The 18,357-nt window shown below is 43.8% G+C and overlaps 1 protein-coding gene across 1 annotated transcript in view; it reads right to left on the bottom strand.

Moving 5' to 3' along the window:
* Positions 1-12,353, bottom strand: part of ANKRD29 (ankyrin repeat domain 29) — a 28,432-nt gene extending 16,079 nt beyond the window's left edge. The window contains exons 1-3 of the mRNA XM_056854804.1: positions 12,308-12,353; positions 4,634-4,744; positions 1,150-1,248 (exon numbers count right to left, since the gene is read on the bottom strand). Coding sequence (XP_056710782.1) covers positions 1,150-1,248; positions 4,634-4,744; positions 12,308-12,328 — 231 coding nt within the window. The 5' untranslated portion in view covers positions 12,329-12,353. The remainder of the gene's footprint in view (positions 1-1,149; positions 1,249-4,633; positions 4,745-12,307) is intronic.
* Positions 12,354-18,357: the final 6,004 nt, after the last annotated feature.

Below are 18,357 nucleotides of genomic sequence, written 5' to 3'. Positions count from 1 at the left end.
AATTCAAAGACATACTATATGCTTCTGGAAGGTATTTTCGTGACATTGAGCATTCACGCTTTCCCCCCCTCATCTGTGCCTCCATGCCAAACAGCATGAAGCTTTTCTAGCTTGGAGAAAAGGTCTGAGAAATGGTAACCTCTTGAATTAATGCCGGCCATATCTATGTGAAAGATACAGGAGGAGCCCTACTAGGAAAAAAAATCCTGCAACCTTATTAATAATTAAAATTCGTTTTAGGTTCAAATAACAAAAAGCCCCCCCCCTCCATATTGGCAACTGCAACTGTGCATACAACTGCAGTCCCTTTGAGATATGCAGTTCAAAGGCCAGCATGAAAGAGGATGATTAAGACACACCGTAGCTGAGGGATATTTATCTCTGACTGAGTCAGACTAACCCTGAGTGTGATTACGGTTTCCTTCTCTTTGCGGTTTTATGGCAATCAGTCCTTCCTGATAATACAAAAGCCTGACAAGAAACCCTAGAGCAAGAAATTGCTATCCTGGTTGCAAGTAACCGAGAAAGTTCAGAATATCAGTGCCATCCATCCTATTCGTTACTGTTTTCTGTCATCAGTTGAAGACCTCCAGAAAACAACTTGGTCAGAGGTACTAGCTAGAAACCAGACAGGCTAACTCCCCAACAAAACAGGGGTAAGCTTAGTGATTCTGGGACCTTGGGCAAAAGGTCAGGACGCAGTGCAAGAATCACTGTCCCTCTGAATGCTCCCCATCGTGGTCAAGCAAGAGATGCTCTTCGCTCTGAGCGAGGATGGCAATTGCCACCTGCAGGAGCCCCACATGGGCAGGCAGGAGTGGAAGCAGCTGTGGGAGTGTTATTTACAGTAGTGCATGTATTTCTTGGGTAGTTTGATATTGTGAGCCTGCGTGCTGATATATTTATATAGTATTACTTTGTTCAGCATAGGGTATTTTGTGTTTATTTTGTGGGTTGCTCCCTCAGAGAGGCTGGGTACACCCAGGGAAGGGGTGGGCTATTTGGCTCTTTAAAAGCAGACTCCTGGGAAAGACCAAAGTCTCCACAGTATAATAACAGATCTTGAATGTCTGGTCTGTACTTACAACCATTCCAGTCAACAACAGTCTCTTTTAGAAATCTGTCCTTAAATGCAGAATTTTACAGTACCTCCCTCTGAAGATTGATGTCAGCTCCTTGCAGCACCAGTTCTCGGACGCACTCTTTGTGGCCATAGTATGATGCTACCATAAGTGCTGTTGTACCAAGCTGGGGATAAAGAAATACAATTCAGTACATGAAATGTATAAAATACTAGCCTGAACCTCCCATACAGTTCCTCTGCACCTGCTGACTGAATGGAGCAGATACTGCAGAGTATGCACAGAAGGCCTTCCCATTACTAGAGACTAACTATTGAAAGCTCTTTTTATATCAGAGGCGGTAAGAAGGCATTCGCAGATGGGACTCAGATCTGCTTGAGAGTCACACCACCTCAATTTGTAAAACGTTAAAATTAGAAGGAGCACAGATAATGCCCTCAATTTTATTGTCTTTGCAGTCTTCTTGATCATCTGGTTGTAAAGATACGTTGCAACACTAAAGGACAGTTAATGATGTCTGATAATAATTTTTCCACTGCGCAAAACTTTCTCTACTTTCACTACACCACACTCTTGAGTGATATTCTTATAAAAACTTGTCATGTTCTGCTGGCGTAGCCAGGGTGGTGAAGTGGTTAAGAGTGGTGGTTTGGAGCGGCAGACTTTGATCTGGAGAACCAGGTTTGATTCCCCACTCCTCATGAGCGGTGGAGGCTAATCTGGAGAACCGGGTTGGTTTCCCCACTCCTACACATGAAGCCTGCTGGGTGACCTTGGGCTCATCACAGTTCTCTCTGAACTCTCTCAGCCCCACCTACCTCACAGGGTGTCCCTTGTGGGGAGGGGAAGGGAAGGTGATTGTAAGCTGGTTTGATTCTCCCTTAAGTGGTAGAGAAAGTCGGCATATAAAAACCAACTCTTCTTCTTCTGGTGTACCAAGACTGCAACTGTCATCCAGTACCCTTTCATTTTTCCTCCTATGCTATATAGCTCTACTTTGTTGATTTGTCTTTATACCCGATCTTCATGATATCCCCCATAGCATCATTTGCTTGCTTCGATGGGGTCTTGTAGCAAAGAAGTTTGAGGATCAAGCTATTTAACTGCAGAGTTTGACGGGTGGTGAAGTTTGTATTCTGGTGTTGTTTTTGTACACGGGGCTTTGAGCAATGTATCTGAGCTTATGACAGGGCCTCTATAATCAAAACCATTCACCAGCAGTGCTTAAGGCTCCAATCATATATGATTGGGTAACAGTCCTCCATACGAAATTCATTACAGGCTTTAACAATAAAGATTGTTCCAAGAAATCAATATCGCAGCCCATTCAGGACACCACTGTTCAATGAATCAAAGACCACAAACCAAGGGACTTTGCATACATTTCCTGCCTTCCTGCAACTCCCCCTGTAAAGCCACTGCTGAAGGCAATGCTATTGTGGTTGCCTAGCAATGGCCACTGAGGATATTTGTTTCTTAAAGCTACAGGTGCTGCTTCTATCATGGGATGGTCAATTCCCCAATGTATTTTTTCCCCTTAAGATTTCAGATTTTTCTGTAAAGCTGGGGCTTTTCTCAAGTTTAGAGAAAGATTTGTATTGTCTGTTCATACCCCCAAACTATGGATTAAGTATCCACAAATAGGGTCAAATTAAGAACTAGAAATATTGATATATTCATTTCATTAGAAGATATTTAATGGCTAAGACTCATCACCCCAATTTCCTATATTGACAAACTCAGAGGCACATAGTCAATTAGAGCCATAAAAGCAGAGCCAGAAACAGAAACTCAGTTTAAGAATTCAGCATATATAGAGCATCGTCCTCAAATACCACTTTAGCCAAAATGCTATTCTAATCATACCGTGGCATTAGCATCAATATCAAATACTTTTCTCTGTGTAATATAATAGCATTATTTTTAGTGAAAACTATACATGTACCCAAAGTTGCATATGGGGAAGGGGGAGTTTGTATATGTCTACGAAGGAATGTATGCAGTCTGATCCTACTAGGGCTGCCAACTCTGGTTTGAGAAATTCCTGGAGATTTGGGAGTAGAACCTGAGGAGGATGGAGTTTGGGGAGGGGAGGTACCTCACCATAGAGTTCACCCTCCAAGTTAGCTATTTTCTTCAGTGGAACTGACCTGGAGAGGTGGTGTAATTCTGGGAGGTCTCCAGGTGCCACCTGGAGGTTGGCTACCCTAGATCTTACACAGGCTTGCTTGGGAGTAAATTCCAAAGATTTATTCCAGGGTAAGCAGATATTGAATTATCTAATCACACCTCTAATATGCACACAACTAATACTAATGTAATTTGCAATTCATGATGCAATCCTAAAAATAGGTTACACCCTTCTAAGTCCACTGAAGTCAAAGGATGTAGAAGGATGTAACTGTTCAGAATAACACTGTTCATTTACAAAACTGTATTCCAAAGTAATAAATGTTTTAAAATCTTACTTTTAATCAAACGAAGAAGAGTTGGTTTTTACATGCCGACTTTCTCTACCACTTAAGGAAGAATCAAACTGGTTTACAATCCTTCCCCTCCCCTCCCCACAACAGACACCCTGTGAGGTAGGTGGGGCTGAGCGTGGTGTAGTGGCTAAGAGTGGTGGTTTGGAGCAGTGGACTCTGATTCCCTCGGGTTTGATTCCCCACTCCTCCACATGAACTGCGGAGGCTAATCTGGTGAACCGGGGTTTCCCCACTCCTCCACATGAAGCCAGCTGGGTGACCTTGGGCAAGTCACAGCTCCCTCAGCCCTACCAACCTCACAGGGTGTCGGTTGTCTAGAGGGGAAGGGAAGGTGATTGTAAGCCGGTTTGTTTCTTCCTTAAGTGGTAGAAAAAGTCGGCATATAAAAATAAACTCTTCTTCTTCAACCCGGTTCACCAGATTAGCCTCTGCCACTCATGTGGAGGAGTGGGGAATCAAACCCGGTTTTCCAGATCAAAGCACTACTCCAAACCACCACTTTTAACCACTACACCGTGCAGAACAAAGTGATGAAATGAATCGGGTTCTTTCTCCACAAACTAAGGCCACACTAGATGGTATACAGGGCACTTCTGAACAGAGTTACACTCTTCTAAGACTTCAGAAGGGTGTGTAACTCTGCTTAGAATGGCACACTGTCATAACAGGATCTCTCCATGCAAGTCTTTTAAAAGGGAAAGTAGCTGAGGAAAGGGATTAATTATAGCCGCAGACTGTGCCCTTTTCATACTCATACTCATTAACCTTTAATAGGCATAGTCTGTGCCCTTTTCCAGATACAAACATGCCCTTACTGGGCCTTATTTGTAGGCACCATACAGGTACCATATGCCAAGTGTGTGCATTAGGAAAAGCCATAGGAAAAATATTAAAAATTATTCCTTCTCCTGTGCTATGGCCGTGATCCAAACTGAGGCTCTACACAGGTTCCTTTAATCATGTAAAAAAACCTGCAGAATTTCTAGCTACAAATTACCCAGCACTTCATCCACTTTGACCCACAGATGTAAAATCAGACTCTTGCCATTCATCCAGGGTGCTTACACTGTCTTTGCAGTCTATGTCTACACGTCCACTGTTCAGCAGTAGCTGAAGAAGAGCCAGGTTTCCTTTCCTTGCAGCCCAAAATGCCGCATTTGCAAGTGGCGTCTCCTTCTGTTAAAACAAAATGAAAACACAACAAAAATTTACTAAAACCAGTTTCAGATTATTATGTACATACAAGCCTAGATGCAAGAAATATCACCAATAAAAATGTTTTCCTGGCAAGCTCTTTTGTTCTTAATAGCAAAAATCCTTCTACTTTATTGTTAAAGCCATGAACAGAAATACAGCCATCCTTTTTTCTTTCTTTTTGACTGCCTGCACTGATGCAAGCGCAGCGCCTTGCCAACCTGTAACCTGCTTTGGTTTTTGTTCTAGGTCCCACAAGAGAGAATATACATTAACATATCAGAGGTCTGCAGGATCAGGCCATTGAAGTACAATCTCTAATTTTCAGCTTCATTAGGAATGGCAACTTCATCATTGGCTCAGTTCAACAACAGCCTGGCATGCAAACATTTAGAATGTGATTCTTTAACTCAGTGCTGTGTTTCCATGCCAGGAGCAGTTTCACCCGCTGCATGGCCAGGCTACTGTCAAAGATATGTGAAAGGGACTAGTAAAGGATAGAGAAGAACTCTATTTTTAATACAAATAAGGGCCAATAAGTCGTATAATCCTCTGCGGTATTGGTTTTGTACAGTCACTTATCTGTCAAGGAAACCATATAAGTTTCTATTCCTCCCCCCCTCCCCCCCTCGTATTGTTCAGTCAGGAAATCCTCATATTTTGAAAAGCAGTGTAAATCTAAGGTGATCATTAACCCTGTAACAGGGAAGCAACTAAGCTCCCTCTCATATTCTTCTCTGACAGAAGGCTGATTTCACCCAGCTGGTCATTGAACAGAACTTAAATCCTCTAGAGATTTTCTGTGTGTATCAAACAAAATTACATCGCCTGATTTAAAACAAATAATCATTCATAGCAAGTGGAGATTCCAGGCAATGCATTCAAGATAAGGATATTCAATTATTTTTGTTAGGTGGTAATATTTTCTGCTCCCTGACCTGGATGGCCCAGGCTAGCCTGATCTCATCAGATCTCCGAAGCTAAGCAGGGTCAGCCCTGGTTGGTATTTGGATGGGAGACCAAGTAATACCAGGGTTGCTGTGCAGAGGAAGGCACTGGCAAATCACCTCTGTTAGTCTCTTGCCATGAAAACCCCAAACGGGTCACCATAAGTTGGTTGCGACTTGACGACACTTTACACACACACACAATATTTTCTGCAATAAACACATTCCAAGAAATCAATACAACATTTTTAGATATGGCAGTGATATGAAAGATGCCAGTATTTTTTTAAGTTGTGATTGTTTTAAAAGCTGTAATTCATAAACTGTAATTCATAAACATGATACGGAGACAGAAAAATGATTTCAACTAGCATCAGTCCCACTGTAAAAACCATCTGAATAGCTACAGTACTCCCCTTTGCAGGGGAGCAGGATAAAATATTCATCAAAACAAGGGCGACCACCTAAATCAGGATCGCTGCAGAAGGGGCAGGACAGGGGTTCCATCCCATTCAAAGGAAATAACTTTATTGTACTCCAGCCTTCCCGCCAGCTCCCTTGCGAGCCTGCATTTCCACAATAAGGAAGTGGTTAGGATAAACAATGCAGTCACACAATACAGGATTTCTTTTCAGTATGAAATTTATTCGCTTTGAAATTCAGGGTATTGTTGTACAAATGTGTGTGTTGTCCTGATAAATCATTTTCTCACTTCTGTAATAAGATGATGATGATGATGAAGGATGTCACAATATTTTGAGAAGTACTGATAGTACTCCATGCAGTATTGATAGTACTCCATGCAGTACTGAGCAGCAACAAGTGGTCATGTGACAAGGTTTAGCTTCCTTTAGATAAGACAGAGCACTGGAAGCTTATGGTATCCTAACCATCTACTTAATCAGTAAAAAATTATATATATATAAAAAGAATCAAATAAGAGGATGCATGGGGAAGAGGAAATCCCATCCCTCCCTAACTGTTCCCTGGCCAGCTCACCTCTCTATGGCTTTGCTTAAATCCCCGCCTGCTGCTCTTATAGGGTTGCCAGTTCTGGGTTGGAAAATACCTGGAGATTTTAGGGATGGAGACTGACAAGGGCAGGGTTTGGGGAGGGACTTCAATGGGGTATAATGCCATAAAGTTCACCTTCCAAAGCAGCCATTTTCTCTGGTGAACTGCTTTCTGTCATCTGGAGATCAGTTGTAATAGTGGGAAATCTAAAGCTACCACCTGGAGGCTAGTAACCCTATGCTCTTACCACTACTTACTCTTTCCTTCCCTCTTGCTGGGCTCGTTCCCTCACCCTGCCCACCCTCCAATCTTACCTGGTTCCTTCTGCCTGCCCACCTCTCCACTTCCACCATGGCAGCAAAGCGAGGGAGGGGAAAGAGGAAGAAAAAGGTTGTTTTGGAAGCAACCCAGCCAGCTTTAGATTAATCTTTCAACTTTCTTCTGGTGGTCATCACCACCATGTTTTCACATGAGTGATGTAATGGTTAAAACACTGCAATAGAACTGGGAAGACCTGGGTTCAAATCCCTGATTGATTTCAGCCTAACCTACCCCACAGGATTGCTGTGAAGATTAAGTGGAGGAATGAATATCTATGTATGCCAAACCCAGCTCCTTGGAAGAAGAGTGGAATACTCTTTCATTGTTGGTGGTCCTAGATAAACTTGCAGAGTATACAGTGTTGGCCAAGCTGACAAACATTGTTAATAAAAAACCGAGAGAAGATTTTACAAAGAACTGGAAACTATATTATGAATATATTGCTGAATAATTCAACTAAGTAGAAAGTCCCTCGCAAATTGTCGCCCAACACAGAGAGTATTTACCAAAATTTCCTACTTTGCTCTGCAAGTATCTGGGCATGCCCAGCTTCAAATCTTCTGCTGGTTTTCTAAAGGGGTTCCCTTCTTCTTCTTGCCACTCCTGTACTGGTTTCCTGCCCACCCCTCTGACATGTCCTTGCCCTAAGTGCTGATCAAATGCCTTCACTAAATCTTTATTTAGAGGGAACAGACTGTTGGTCAGCAAGATTGATCTATTCAGGCTAGCTAACTCAGTAATTTCCCTTTCTCTCCATCATCCCATCTTGTGTATTCAGGAAGATCTCAGCAATAGTCATCCCAGTTCATTTTGCTTCCATAATTTACTGGCTTCTGGATTACTCCCACTGTAGGGGCCTAAATTGATGCACAGAGGCCTCCTCATGGGTTAAACTTCTGTAAGGTTTTTTTCCTCACTTACCCACAACTCCAGGTTGCAGCTGGTCTCCTCCAGGACAACTCCAGCTTCTTGCTGCACTCTCTCCTCTGTGCAGTTTTCCAGTCCCAGATACGGGTCTTCCCTTTTTCCATCATCCCCTCTGGCTGTCTCCAGGACAAAGCCTGTTGATTCTCAGCTACTGACTACAATGCTCTACAGTCCAAGAGTCAGCTGCTCATCTACCTCACAGACCTCCTTAATGTCTCCTCCCTCCAATTAGGTACTCTGCAGCTGGGATTCCGGGTCAGCTCTCATTCCCTTTCTTTAAGACACTTGGCTTCAGTTGTGTTTATCCTGCATTGAGTAGGGGGTTGGACTAGATGGCCTGTATGGCCCTTTCCATGATTCTATGAGACCTTTCCAAACAGTTTTATGCTTGTTTTAAGATCATTTTAAAAGAGATGCTCTATTTGGTGCTAAGACACTGATTTCTACTAAATATGCTGCTCCCATTTCCTGTACTGTGGCTCAATTGCATCCATTTTCCCCAAGTTAATCCACTTGTCCTCTTCCATGAGTGAAAAAGCACTTCCACTTACACAAGAGAAGGATTTCCACAGATGGCCCCTTCCCCCATTATGCATCCCACACCACTCCTGAGGGTCGAGGGACCCTGAGGCATTTCTGAGGGGACAGGAGACTGCAGCTCGAAGAAGGAATGCTCACCCATGTTGTGAGCGGTTCATTGGATCCATCCATAGTCTCTTTCAAATCTGTTTATGTACAAATATGGAGGCAGCACCTATTGGAAATAAGCAGACTCCTAAAAACCAGCAGCACAGGCACTAATCTCACATCAGATTCTGAAAAAGAACGGTTTCACCTTCAGCCAATTCACAATTTTCTGTCTCTCGCTGACTGACTGTCTAAATGGCAGTACGGTAACTGTTTCTGGCTGTGTTAGTGTTTCTCCCACAAAAGCTAAAGGGCGTTACATTCTTAAGGCTGGAGATAAATTCCAGGCACATTTGTCAAGTATACTAAACAAAACAACAGTGATAGGCCCACTCATGATCACCAAGTTATCCAAACTTACAATGCAATAATTAAAAATGCATAATTATATAAAAAAGAAGTTACAGCACAATACAATGCAGGATGAAGACCAAAATGCAATTTCATCAAACTCTGAATCGGAAATCGATGTCACTTAAAAATGAACAATCAAAAAAAGAATTTATCATCAACAAAAGTAGCCCTCTGTTTCTGTGCTATTATTTATCATCTCTTGTTTTCTGATCAATTGTAATCCTCTCTCTTTACGAGATCAATGAATTCAGGCAGATAGGACTATTTAAAACATTCCTTCCAATAAGCCCATCTTAATTCACCCCCCTCAAAAAGTTTGGTAACCACAAAACAAAATGTGAAAATAAAACTACATAGTTCCAAACATTTTATAAATACTGAGTGAATTCCAGGTCAGTTGAACTCACATGAAGCTGCCTTATACTAAATCAGGCCATGGGTCCATCACAGTCAGTACAGTTCTTGTCTACTCAGACCGGCAGCAGGTCTTCAGGGTCTCAGGCTGGTGTCTTTCACATCACCTGCTGCCAGATTCTTTATCTGGAGATGCCAGGGATTGAACGTAAGACCTTCAGCATGCCATGCAGATGCTCTGCCACTGAGCCACAGCCCCTCCTTCCGTGGAGTTAACTGCAAATGGTTTAAATCAGGGTGGATTTGATTTAAATCAAATCGATTTAAATCACTAGTCATTAAGACTAGACGTAAATCACGGTTTTCTAGATTATTTTACGGCCTGCTGCCATTATAGGTTTTCTCCTCCAGGGAGAGAATAATATGATAAACCTCAGACTATACACACAAAGATCCCAAGACTTGTGGAGAATTCTGCTCAAAAGGTTTCACTTTCATTTTTACTGCTTGCCCCTTCCTCCTCACACTTAGCTCCTTGTGCAGATCTATTCCACTCCAAACATATTTCTATTCAGTGACTTCTTGCAATTTAGCACTTAAGGGGTAAGGGGCTGATTCTGTATATATAGATTTGCAAACAAACAATGGGACTGAGATATTTTCCCTAACTCTGTATGTTTATTTTATAACATTTTTGCTGTGAAGAAGAGGCATGTTATCTCTGCAGACCCAAATTCTCAGTTTTGAGAACTGTAAAACCAAGAATCTGTGATAATATCTTCTAGGTAGAAAAACTGCCCAAAATAATCTTATAAGAAACCTCTGGTTATAGATTAATGGAATTCATTTACCGTACCAAAAAATTTAAACATCGCATGAATATACAGCCTCATGCTACATAATTAAAAACTAATCCTTTTTACTATAATGTATGTTAAATAGATTTTTCCTCAAAAAAATTTATTTTTAAAAACCTGATTTAAATTTTAAAATCCATTTTTTAATTTTTTTTTAATTCATTGATTTTTATCCACTTTGGTTAAAATACTCCAGCAACAATTGTCAATCATCAGTTTCTAAAAGCAACTGGATTTTCAGCACTCCTTTCCTATAAGAATTTTTTTAAATCTCACCAGTGATATGTTTGTAGCATATTAAATTCAATAAGCAACTTCAAGGAGGCAAAAACTGTTAAATGCACAAATGACATCTCATCATGGCTAAAATGCTAACTTATCATTTGTTGACTGTGCGCATCTGCTTTTTAGACATTTTGATCATTATTTTAGTTTTTGAATGTGAAAACCAAGAGCAATGTTAAGCAGCTCTACTCAGAATCCCGCTCAAATCTATTCAACAGGGCTTTAATCCCAGGAAAGTGTTTTTAGGATTGCATTGAACATGTGTGCAATCGGAGACTGCATGAAGTCAATCAAGGATGAAGGAACCAGTGAAGTGAGCCAGTGGGGAAAAAAAGAACTGCGATCTGGAAAGGGACTTCTGACAACATGTTTTGGTGAAAAACAAATGAGTAACATAAACTGGGGATAATTCACAGTGGGTAGCCGTGTTAGTCTGTCTGCAGTAGTAGAAAAGGGCAAGAGTCTAGTAGCACCTTAAAGACTAACAAAAATGTTTTCTGGTAGGGTATGAGCTTTCGTGAGCCACTGAAGAAGTGAGCTGTGGCTCACGAAAGCTCATACCCTATCAGAAAATATTTTTGTTAGTCTTTAAGGTGCTGCTGGACTCTTGCCCTTTTCTGTAAACTGGGGAAACACACACACACAACCAAAACGATTGCCGGCAGACCCTTGACACAATCCTCAGGCAAGCACTCCGGCCCTTTAGGGCCGCATAACGCACCTCTGAAGACACTTCTCCACGGTATTGGTAGTCGACGCCAGGACGCCACTCTGCGCTATGAGAAGTCATAAATGGAAACAGAATGCTTTGGAGCATGTACAGAAAGCTTCCCCTCCCCCCACCCTCGCCTTTCAGAAACCATAACTAGCCCGCAATGAGATAGGATCAGGGCGGAGGGCGACTTCTCACAACCTCTTCATGAGATGTGGCTCACGAAAGCTCATACCCTACCAGAAAACATTCTTGTTAGTCTTTAAGGTGCTACTGGACTCTTGCCCTTTTCTACTACTGCAGACAGACTAACACGGCGGCCCACTGTGAATTATCCATTCAAAAAGACTGCCTTGGATTTGCGGCTCTCTTAGATGCACATTTCCCCGTCTGAATTCTCAAAGCCCTGCGTGGGGGGGGGGGGGGGTCCGTTTTTGGATTTTGGTCATTTGGCTGGGGGAAATGTGCATTGAGAGAGAGGCAAATCCAAGGCAAAACCTCCCATGCGTTTTTTGCCCTCATTAACTTAAATGAGAAATTCACAGTGGGTAGCCGGGTTAGTCTGCCTGCAGTAGAAAAGGGCCAGAGTCCAGTAACACCTTAAAGACTAACAAGAATATTTTCTGGTAGGGTATGAGCTTTCGTGAGCCACATTCTCGCTGTATCTGAAGAAGTGAGCTGTGGCTCACGAAAGCTCATACCCTACCAGAAAATATTCTTGTTAGTCTTTTAGGTGTTACTGGACTCTGGCCCTTTTCGACTACTGCAGACAGACTAACACGGCGACCCACTGTGAATCACCTCTTCTTTGTAAATACAAACGGGAATCCAGCATAGTCTAAACTAGGAAGCCGTGTGGCTCAAACTTGGTACTTTCCGATTCCCGTTTGATAATCGCTCCCCCCCCCCGCCCCATCTTTGAACTACTTCCCCGTCTTCACCAGCTGCCCTGGGGGCAGCCAGGCTGAGGCCCGCGACGGCCTCTGCGGCGCTCGCAGGAGGTCAGAGCCGCGGGAGGTTCTCCCGGAGACGACCCCCCCCAACCGCCGCCGCCCTCAGCCCCCAAGCGGGCGGGGGAAGGGCTCACCTTGAACGACATCGTGTCCATCCTCCAAGGCCTTCATGCCGGGGACCCCGAAGGGAGTCGCCGCATCGCTGGCGCCGGCCCCGCCGGCCGGGCCTTCCCCGGCGTTGGCGGGGGGCTGAGCATCGGGCCCGCTTCGCAGAGCGGCTGGAGCAGAGCCGCCGACTGGCTGGCTGCAGGCGGCGCGCTCGAGCCGGCGCCTGGGTAACAGCGGCGGCTGCCAAGCGGCCCGGCGGCCACGAGGCCTGCTCTGCTTGGCGACCTGCATGCCCTCCCCCCGCCCGCCCGCAGTTCCCCTCACCCGGCTCAGTGAACACCGCAAGCCGGAGCGGCTGGCCGAGCCGCTCTGCTGAGGCAGCCCGCTGGAGCCGTGGCCGGGGAGGCCTTGCGCAGGATGAGGCATTGCGGGCAGTGGCGGGCTGGGCCCGGGTGGGAGTTGGCCCGATGGCGAGTGGGCCCCTGATGAAGTGAGGCCCCTTCCGTTGGAAATTGGGCTCTCCCTAACGGGGTCACTTGCCTCCACGCTCAAAGGGGGGAACTGACCAGATAGTCAGATAGATAGATGGGAAATTGAAATTCATAAACATCAGCACAACTTTAACAGAAAAGAAGAGAGTTTAAGAATGAATAAGGCTTGGCTTCCTGTCCTGAAAACCTCCAGACTAACAAAGACTACAGTCAACAATAGCCATGCGGATTAGCCTTGGATTTCACACATTAACAGATCACTTCAGGATACAATGGTTCCATATTAACATACCACACCCTCATTAGCACATTATCTTGATACTTACAGGACAATGGTTAGCACATTACCTTTGATGCTTTTTGCAGGACAATGATTCAGCTCACCCCCCCCTTTCTGACTATATTACTCTTCCTACACACTTGACACTGAGAGACACTGTCCTTCAGTGTTACTCCTCTGAAGATGCCTGCCACAGCTGCTGGCAAAACGTTAGGAAAGAAAATACCAAGACCACGGTTACACATCCCGGATAACCTACGAGAACCAGATGGGAGGTTATTAGCAGTTGCACCTCTCCCCTCATTTCCTGCCCTTTCATGTTTAGAGCTATATTGTCAGGAACAATATCCTCTTCTCTCTCTCTTCCCTTTTTACCCTTCTTCGATGCAAGTCGCATAGAGCCAGGCTCTTCGTGAGCTCAGACCTTCCCACTCCAAAGATGGAGTGGAAGGCAGGTAACGTGTTCTATATCAAAGGAATTAGCCAGATAGACCAGGATAGGGGACCCTGTATGTCCTTTCCTATCTAAAGTGTATTTCCACAATAAATGTATTTAGTTTGAATAGAGCAAACGACTGCTCTCTCTTTATTTTTACGCACGCAAGCGTCAGCTCCCGCTGTTCGCTAAACTTAAGGCACTCTGCTAAATACAGGAATATCTCCACGATAGATATTCCAATACCTTCAACATTATTAGACAATGGGCGAAAATGCGTGGTCGCTTTATCCTCCTTTAATCCCTGTTTTAGCCAGGATCAAATACACGTTCAGTGAAACGCATGCATTTGATCCAGGAGGATAAAGCGACCCTGCATTTTCGCCCAATATGTTAAAAAGGTTAATGGCCTTTTGTGTGTATAAAGTGCTTTCAACTCGCAGCCAACTTATGGCCACCCCTTTTTGGGGTTTTCATGGCAAGAGACTAACAGAGGTGGTTTGCCAGTGCCTTCCTCTGCACATCAACCCTGGTATTCCTGGGTGGTCTCCCATCTAAATACTAACCAGGGCTGACCCTGCTTAGCTTCTGAGATCTGACCAGATCAGGCTAGCCTGGGCTGCTTAAAAATATGATAGTTCGGGTGCAATCTTCTGTGCAGTCCCACATTGGGACTGAGCTTGCGCAGGTCAACCTCGGAAAGGATTCTTTTAGCTTCTAAAAATGATAGGGGGTGCCGTCCCTCCCCAAACCCCGCCCTCCTCAGGCTCCACCCCAAAAACCTCCGGTGGTGAAGAGGGACCTGGCAACCCTATTTATGCAACTAAAATTACGTTGTGTTACTATTTTAATATTTTTTAAATAAAATCATTTTTGAAGGATACTTGAAATTTAAGAAAATAATAACTGGAAAAATAATTCTGGTTTGGGTTATGTATTATAGGCTCGGATCTTTACTATTTACCTTTTTCCCACTTATGTATTTTTTTAATTATTTATTTCTTATAAAAATTAAATGATAGCCTTATAGTTGCGGGTGGGCCCCCTTTGTCTCCTGGCAATCAATATTTTTAGACCCAGTCTACCACTGCGTGCGGGGCTCCCTTACTGAAGAGCCTGGGTCTTAAAGGCTGCTTTCCAGGCAGGGATTGGGGACCAGCGTCATTTGCCATGTATGCCATGGCTGAGGAAATTTGCATGTACTGATACGATGAATGGTGTTCTCCTTTGCAACAGGTCATTCTGTCTGGTAGGGCTGCCAACTTTTTGTCCAGCTGCTGCAGCTGTGCACCTTGAAGGGCACAGATTAGCTATTGATAGTAATCATCGCCGGGTTGTTGCTCTTGCTGGTCTCTAAAATAAGAACAGGCAGGCTGGGCGGGTTGTTTTCGGGCCACTTGGCAGTCCTACTATCCAGAAATGATACATATATACCCAACACAGACGTAATCTGGAAGCTGAAATGGAAAAGTCAGTTTCCACAGAGCCTCATGATTTTTTTAGCATGGAGATAGCCCAAATCCATCTGTTGCAGATCATGGGGGCCCATAGAGCACAGGATAAAACTTCACTGAACTACAACTTTGTGGTGCTGCTGCAGCAATGCGTAGGCTTGGGAGACCCACGTTCAAATCCTCCATGAGCCATGAACCTGACTGGGTGACCTGGGGCCAGTTATTCTCTGCTTTACCTACCTCATAGGCTGGCTATGAGGGAAAATGGGGGATCATTCAGATACCATGTTTTGAGCTCCTTGAGGAAAAGGGGGGATAAAAAATGCACTATATGTGTATCCCTGGGGCCCAAATCCTCATTAATCACTGGTGTTTTTATACACAGTTCCACAATTCACTGCCTTGATTACAGATTGCATAGTTGCCCACAAACTGTTATGAAAAAACTTGCATCCAGGACTCTGAAGTAGTAAAATAACAGCCAAGGAAGCACAGATGCTTATGAGTTTTACAGGCAGATACCTCAAAATCTGAAAGTTAAACTAGGAAGGCACTAAGAGACTATAAAACGGATTCCCCAGGTGTCTTTAACTGGTAACTAGCATGCTCAACCAGAAATTCAAATCAGGACTACAGTGTGGGGAGAGGGCGGTTTAACCCTTTTCTCCTTCTGTCATTTTCCTGACTTCTAACAGTCTTGTATAACTGCTATTTACCCTGATGGGGGAAAGGAACAGGAAACCAATATGTTTCCTCCAATGCAATAAACTTCAGCTCTAGGGCATTTGCAGCTGAGGACATGGTATTGGTTGAAGGATTAGTCCAACAATACACAGGCCAGATCCAAGTTGGGGTACTCAAGTAAATACTCTCAGGGGATCCATTAACAACTATGCCAACTCCTCCTCTAGTTTGTCACTTAATAAGTTCATGAGAGGGAGGGCATCTTGGCCATCTTCCTGGCACGGAGTAGGGCTCACTGGGGGTGTGGGGGGGAGGTAGTTGTTAAATTCCTGCATTGTGCAGGGGATTGGTCTAGATGACCCTGGTGGTCCCTTTCAACTCTATGAATAGCCCACACGCATGCCCACAGATAGCACTATACTACCTCCAGTGTGGCAGCTGTCTATGCCCATGTGGCAGCTTTGCCTGGCCAAACAGCTCCTTGTAGTGCCCTCACCACAAGTGGCATGTACTGCCACTGTGCATTCAAGCACGTTTTTGATGACTGTTCTGCTCATTGGAATGGCTTCCTGAGGGAGTCCTTCCATTCTTGTTAAAGTCTGTTGTGTTCAACAAGGTGTTCTGTTGAGGGCTGTATAAGATGACTGAGGGCTGATTTTCTTAGGCAAAGCTGTTGATTTCTTTGTGTTTTAAAGTTTTGAGGTAAAAGCTCTTTTGTCTTGCTCCATTGCACTGAGCAGGGCAGGGTATGACAGTGCAGAGTCCATGGATTTAAGAAGGGTGTAACTCTGCTTAAGACTGCATTGGAAATGTTTGAATAAATAAATAAGTCTTATACAATTGCCATGATACAGAAAGCATACATATGAGGCACAAATCCACATGAAACACCATGATTTTATAGACAGTCCAAATCCACTGGTTAATCACGTCCATAACTATAGGATGCAAACCTGTGACCAAGCTTCTCTTGTGATCATGACTCCAATACATGCATCTGAGGTAAAGATTCTCATGGATCTTCATGGATTTTTATACAGTTGCCACAGATCTACTGCCCTGACTTGGACGAGCCAGGCTAGCCCGGTCTCCTCAGATCCTGGAAGCTAAGCAGGATCAGCCCTGGTTAGTACTTGGATGGGAGACCACCGAGGAAGTCCAGGGTCACTATGCTGAGGCAGGCAATGGCAAAGCCCCCTCTGAACAACTCTTGCCAGAATCTCATTTGTGTGGGTTACAGAACAGACGCCAAAGGGTGAACCGAAGCAGGATAGATAATTTCATTCTTACGCATCATGCTTCACAGGATATTACACTGAAGTTGAAAACAAGCATGGCTAACTTTTAAGAGATTATAAGGTATATGTTGTAATCTGGAAGTGTGTTTTCCTGACACGCAGAGACATGCATGCCAGGTCTTGTCTGTATTTGTGCAGTCTTCATAACACTAACATTTTGCATCAGTTCAGTAAAGATGAAACCAATTACAGTTCGGGAATGTAGCAAATCTATTTTTCTGACAAGCAAGTTAATCTTTGTATTATGCAAATACATAAATGTAGAGGGTCATGAATAGGTTAGGTGAGATCATGTTTTTTTTGAGGCGGAGGTTTCTTTCTCTGAGGGAAAAAAAGGAGAGATCTCAAGCTAAGAGAAAATGGATATGGAAGGTTGGTCAGTGGTGCCATTTTTGTTCAAAAGTATGTGTTACACCTTTTGGGAATGTTTGGCAACATACTGTGCAGTAAGTGTAACCATGGCATTGATAGAGGGAATGCCAGCTGCTTCTAGTTGCCACTGCTTCTCACTTACCTGCCTAGGCAAACAAGCAGCCATGACCACTAGGGGCAGCGCTGCTGCTCACTAGGTTGCCTCTCTTGCTCACACGCTCTCTCATTGGTGGAAGCTGCTGGTATGCCTATTAGTCATCACTGCTTGCTGTGGCAGGTGGTGGTGAAAGAGGAAGAGACATTATCTCTACCTGTATTGGTGGCATGTTGCCAAAGGAGAGAAAAGACTGCCAGGCCTAGCCCTTCTTCCAGATTAGATCAATGCCATGTCTGGGGGGTAGAGCATCTGAACACTACTGCCACTCAAGGGTAGGGTCAACCAAGGCTGCAGAGCAGCAGCAGCTGGGTAATGATGCCTACATCTGATATCAGCCCTGCAAATGTACAAATGTACTGCCAATGCAAATGCCAGTGAAAGTGTTAGGCAGAAAAACAATGTGAAGAAGGAGCTAACATGGATAGCAAATATATTATGGCCAGTGCTGTGCCATATCAGCATGCACAGTGGTACTGCTCGAGTGGACATTTTAAGAACGGCAGAAAAGAAATAGGCTAGATAAACAATTTCTATAGAGCCACAAACTAATACCGTTTGTATTGCACTCTTTGAGGCCAAGGCACTTCATGTAAGGCAATAAGGGACAGATTATTAGGATCAATAAGAACTTGAAGAACATAAGAATGTAAGGGCTCCTGCCCTTTTAGTTGTTGTTGTTTTTCTTTTCCTCTTGCTGTAGGCTTAGTTGTGTGTGTTTTTACTGCAATTTCCATTGTTATTTGATTTCGTGGTTTACTGTTTTATAGTATTTTGAAATTAAGCCTTCTTGCCCTTTGTTCAACTATTTATTGGTAAATAAACAGTTAATTAATTTAGGGGAGGGGAAGAGCCCTGCTGGATCAGACCAGTGGGACATCTAGTCCAGCATACTGTTTCACACAGC

Source organism: Euleptes europaea, chromosome 8 (genome assembly GCF_029931775.1).
Source record: "Euleptes europaea isolate rEulEur1 chromosome 8, rEulEur1.hap1, whole genome shotgun sequence".
Taxonomy (NCBI): Eukaryota; Metazoa; Chordata; class Lepidosauria; order Squamata; family Sphaerodactylidae; genus Euleptes; species Euleptes europaea.
This window is presented reverse-complemented; position numbering and strand designations above follow the sequence as displayed.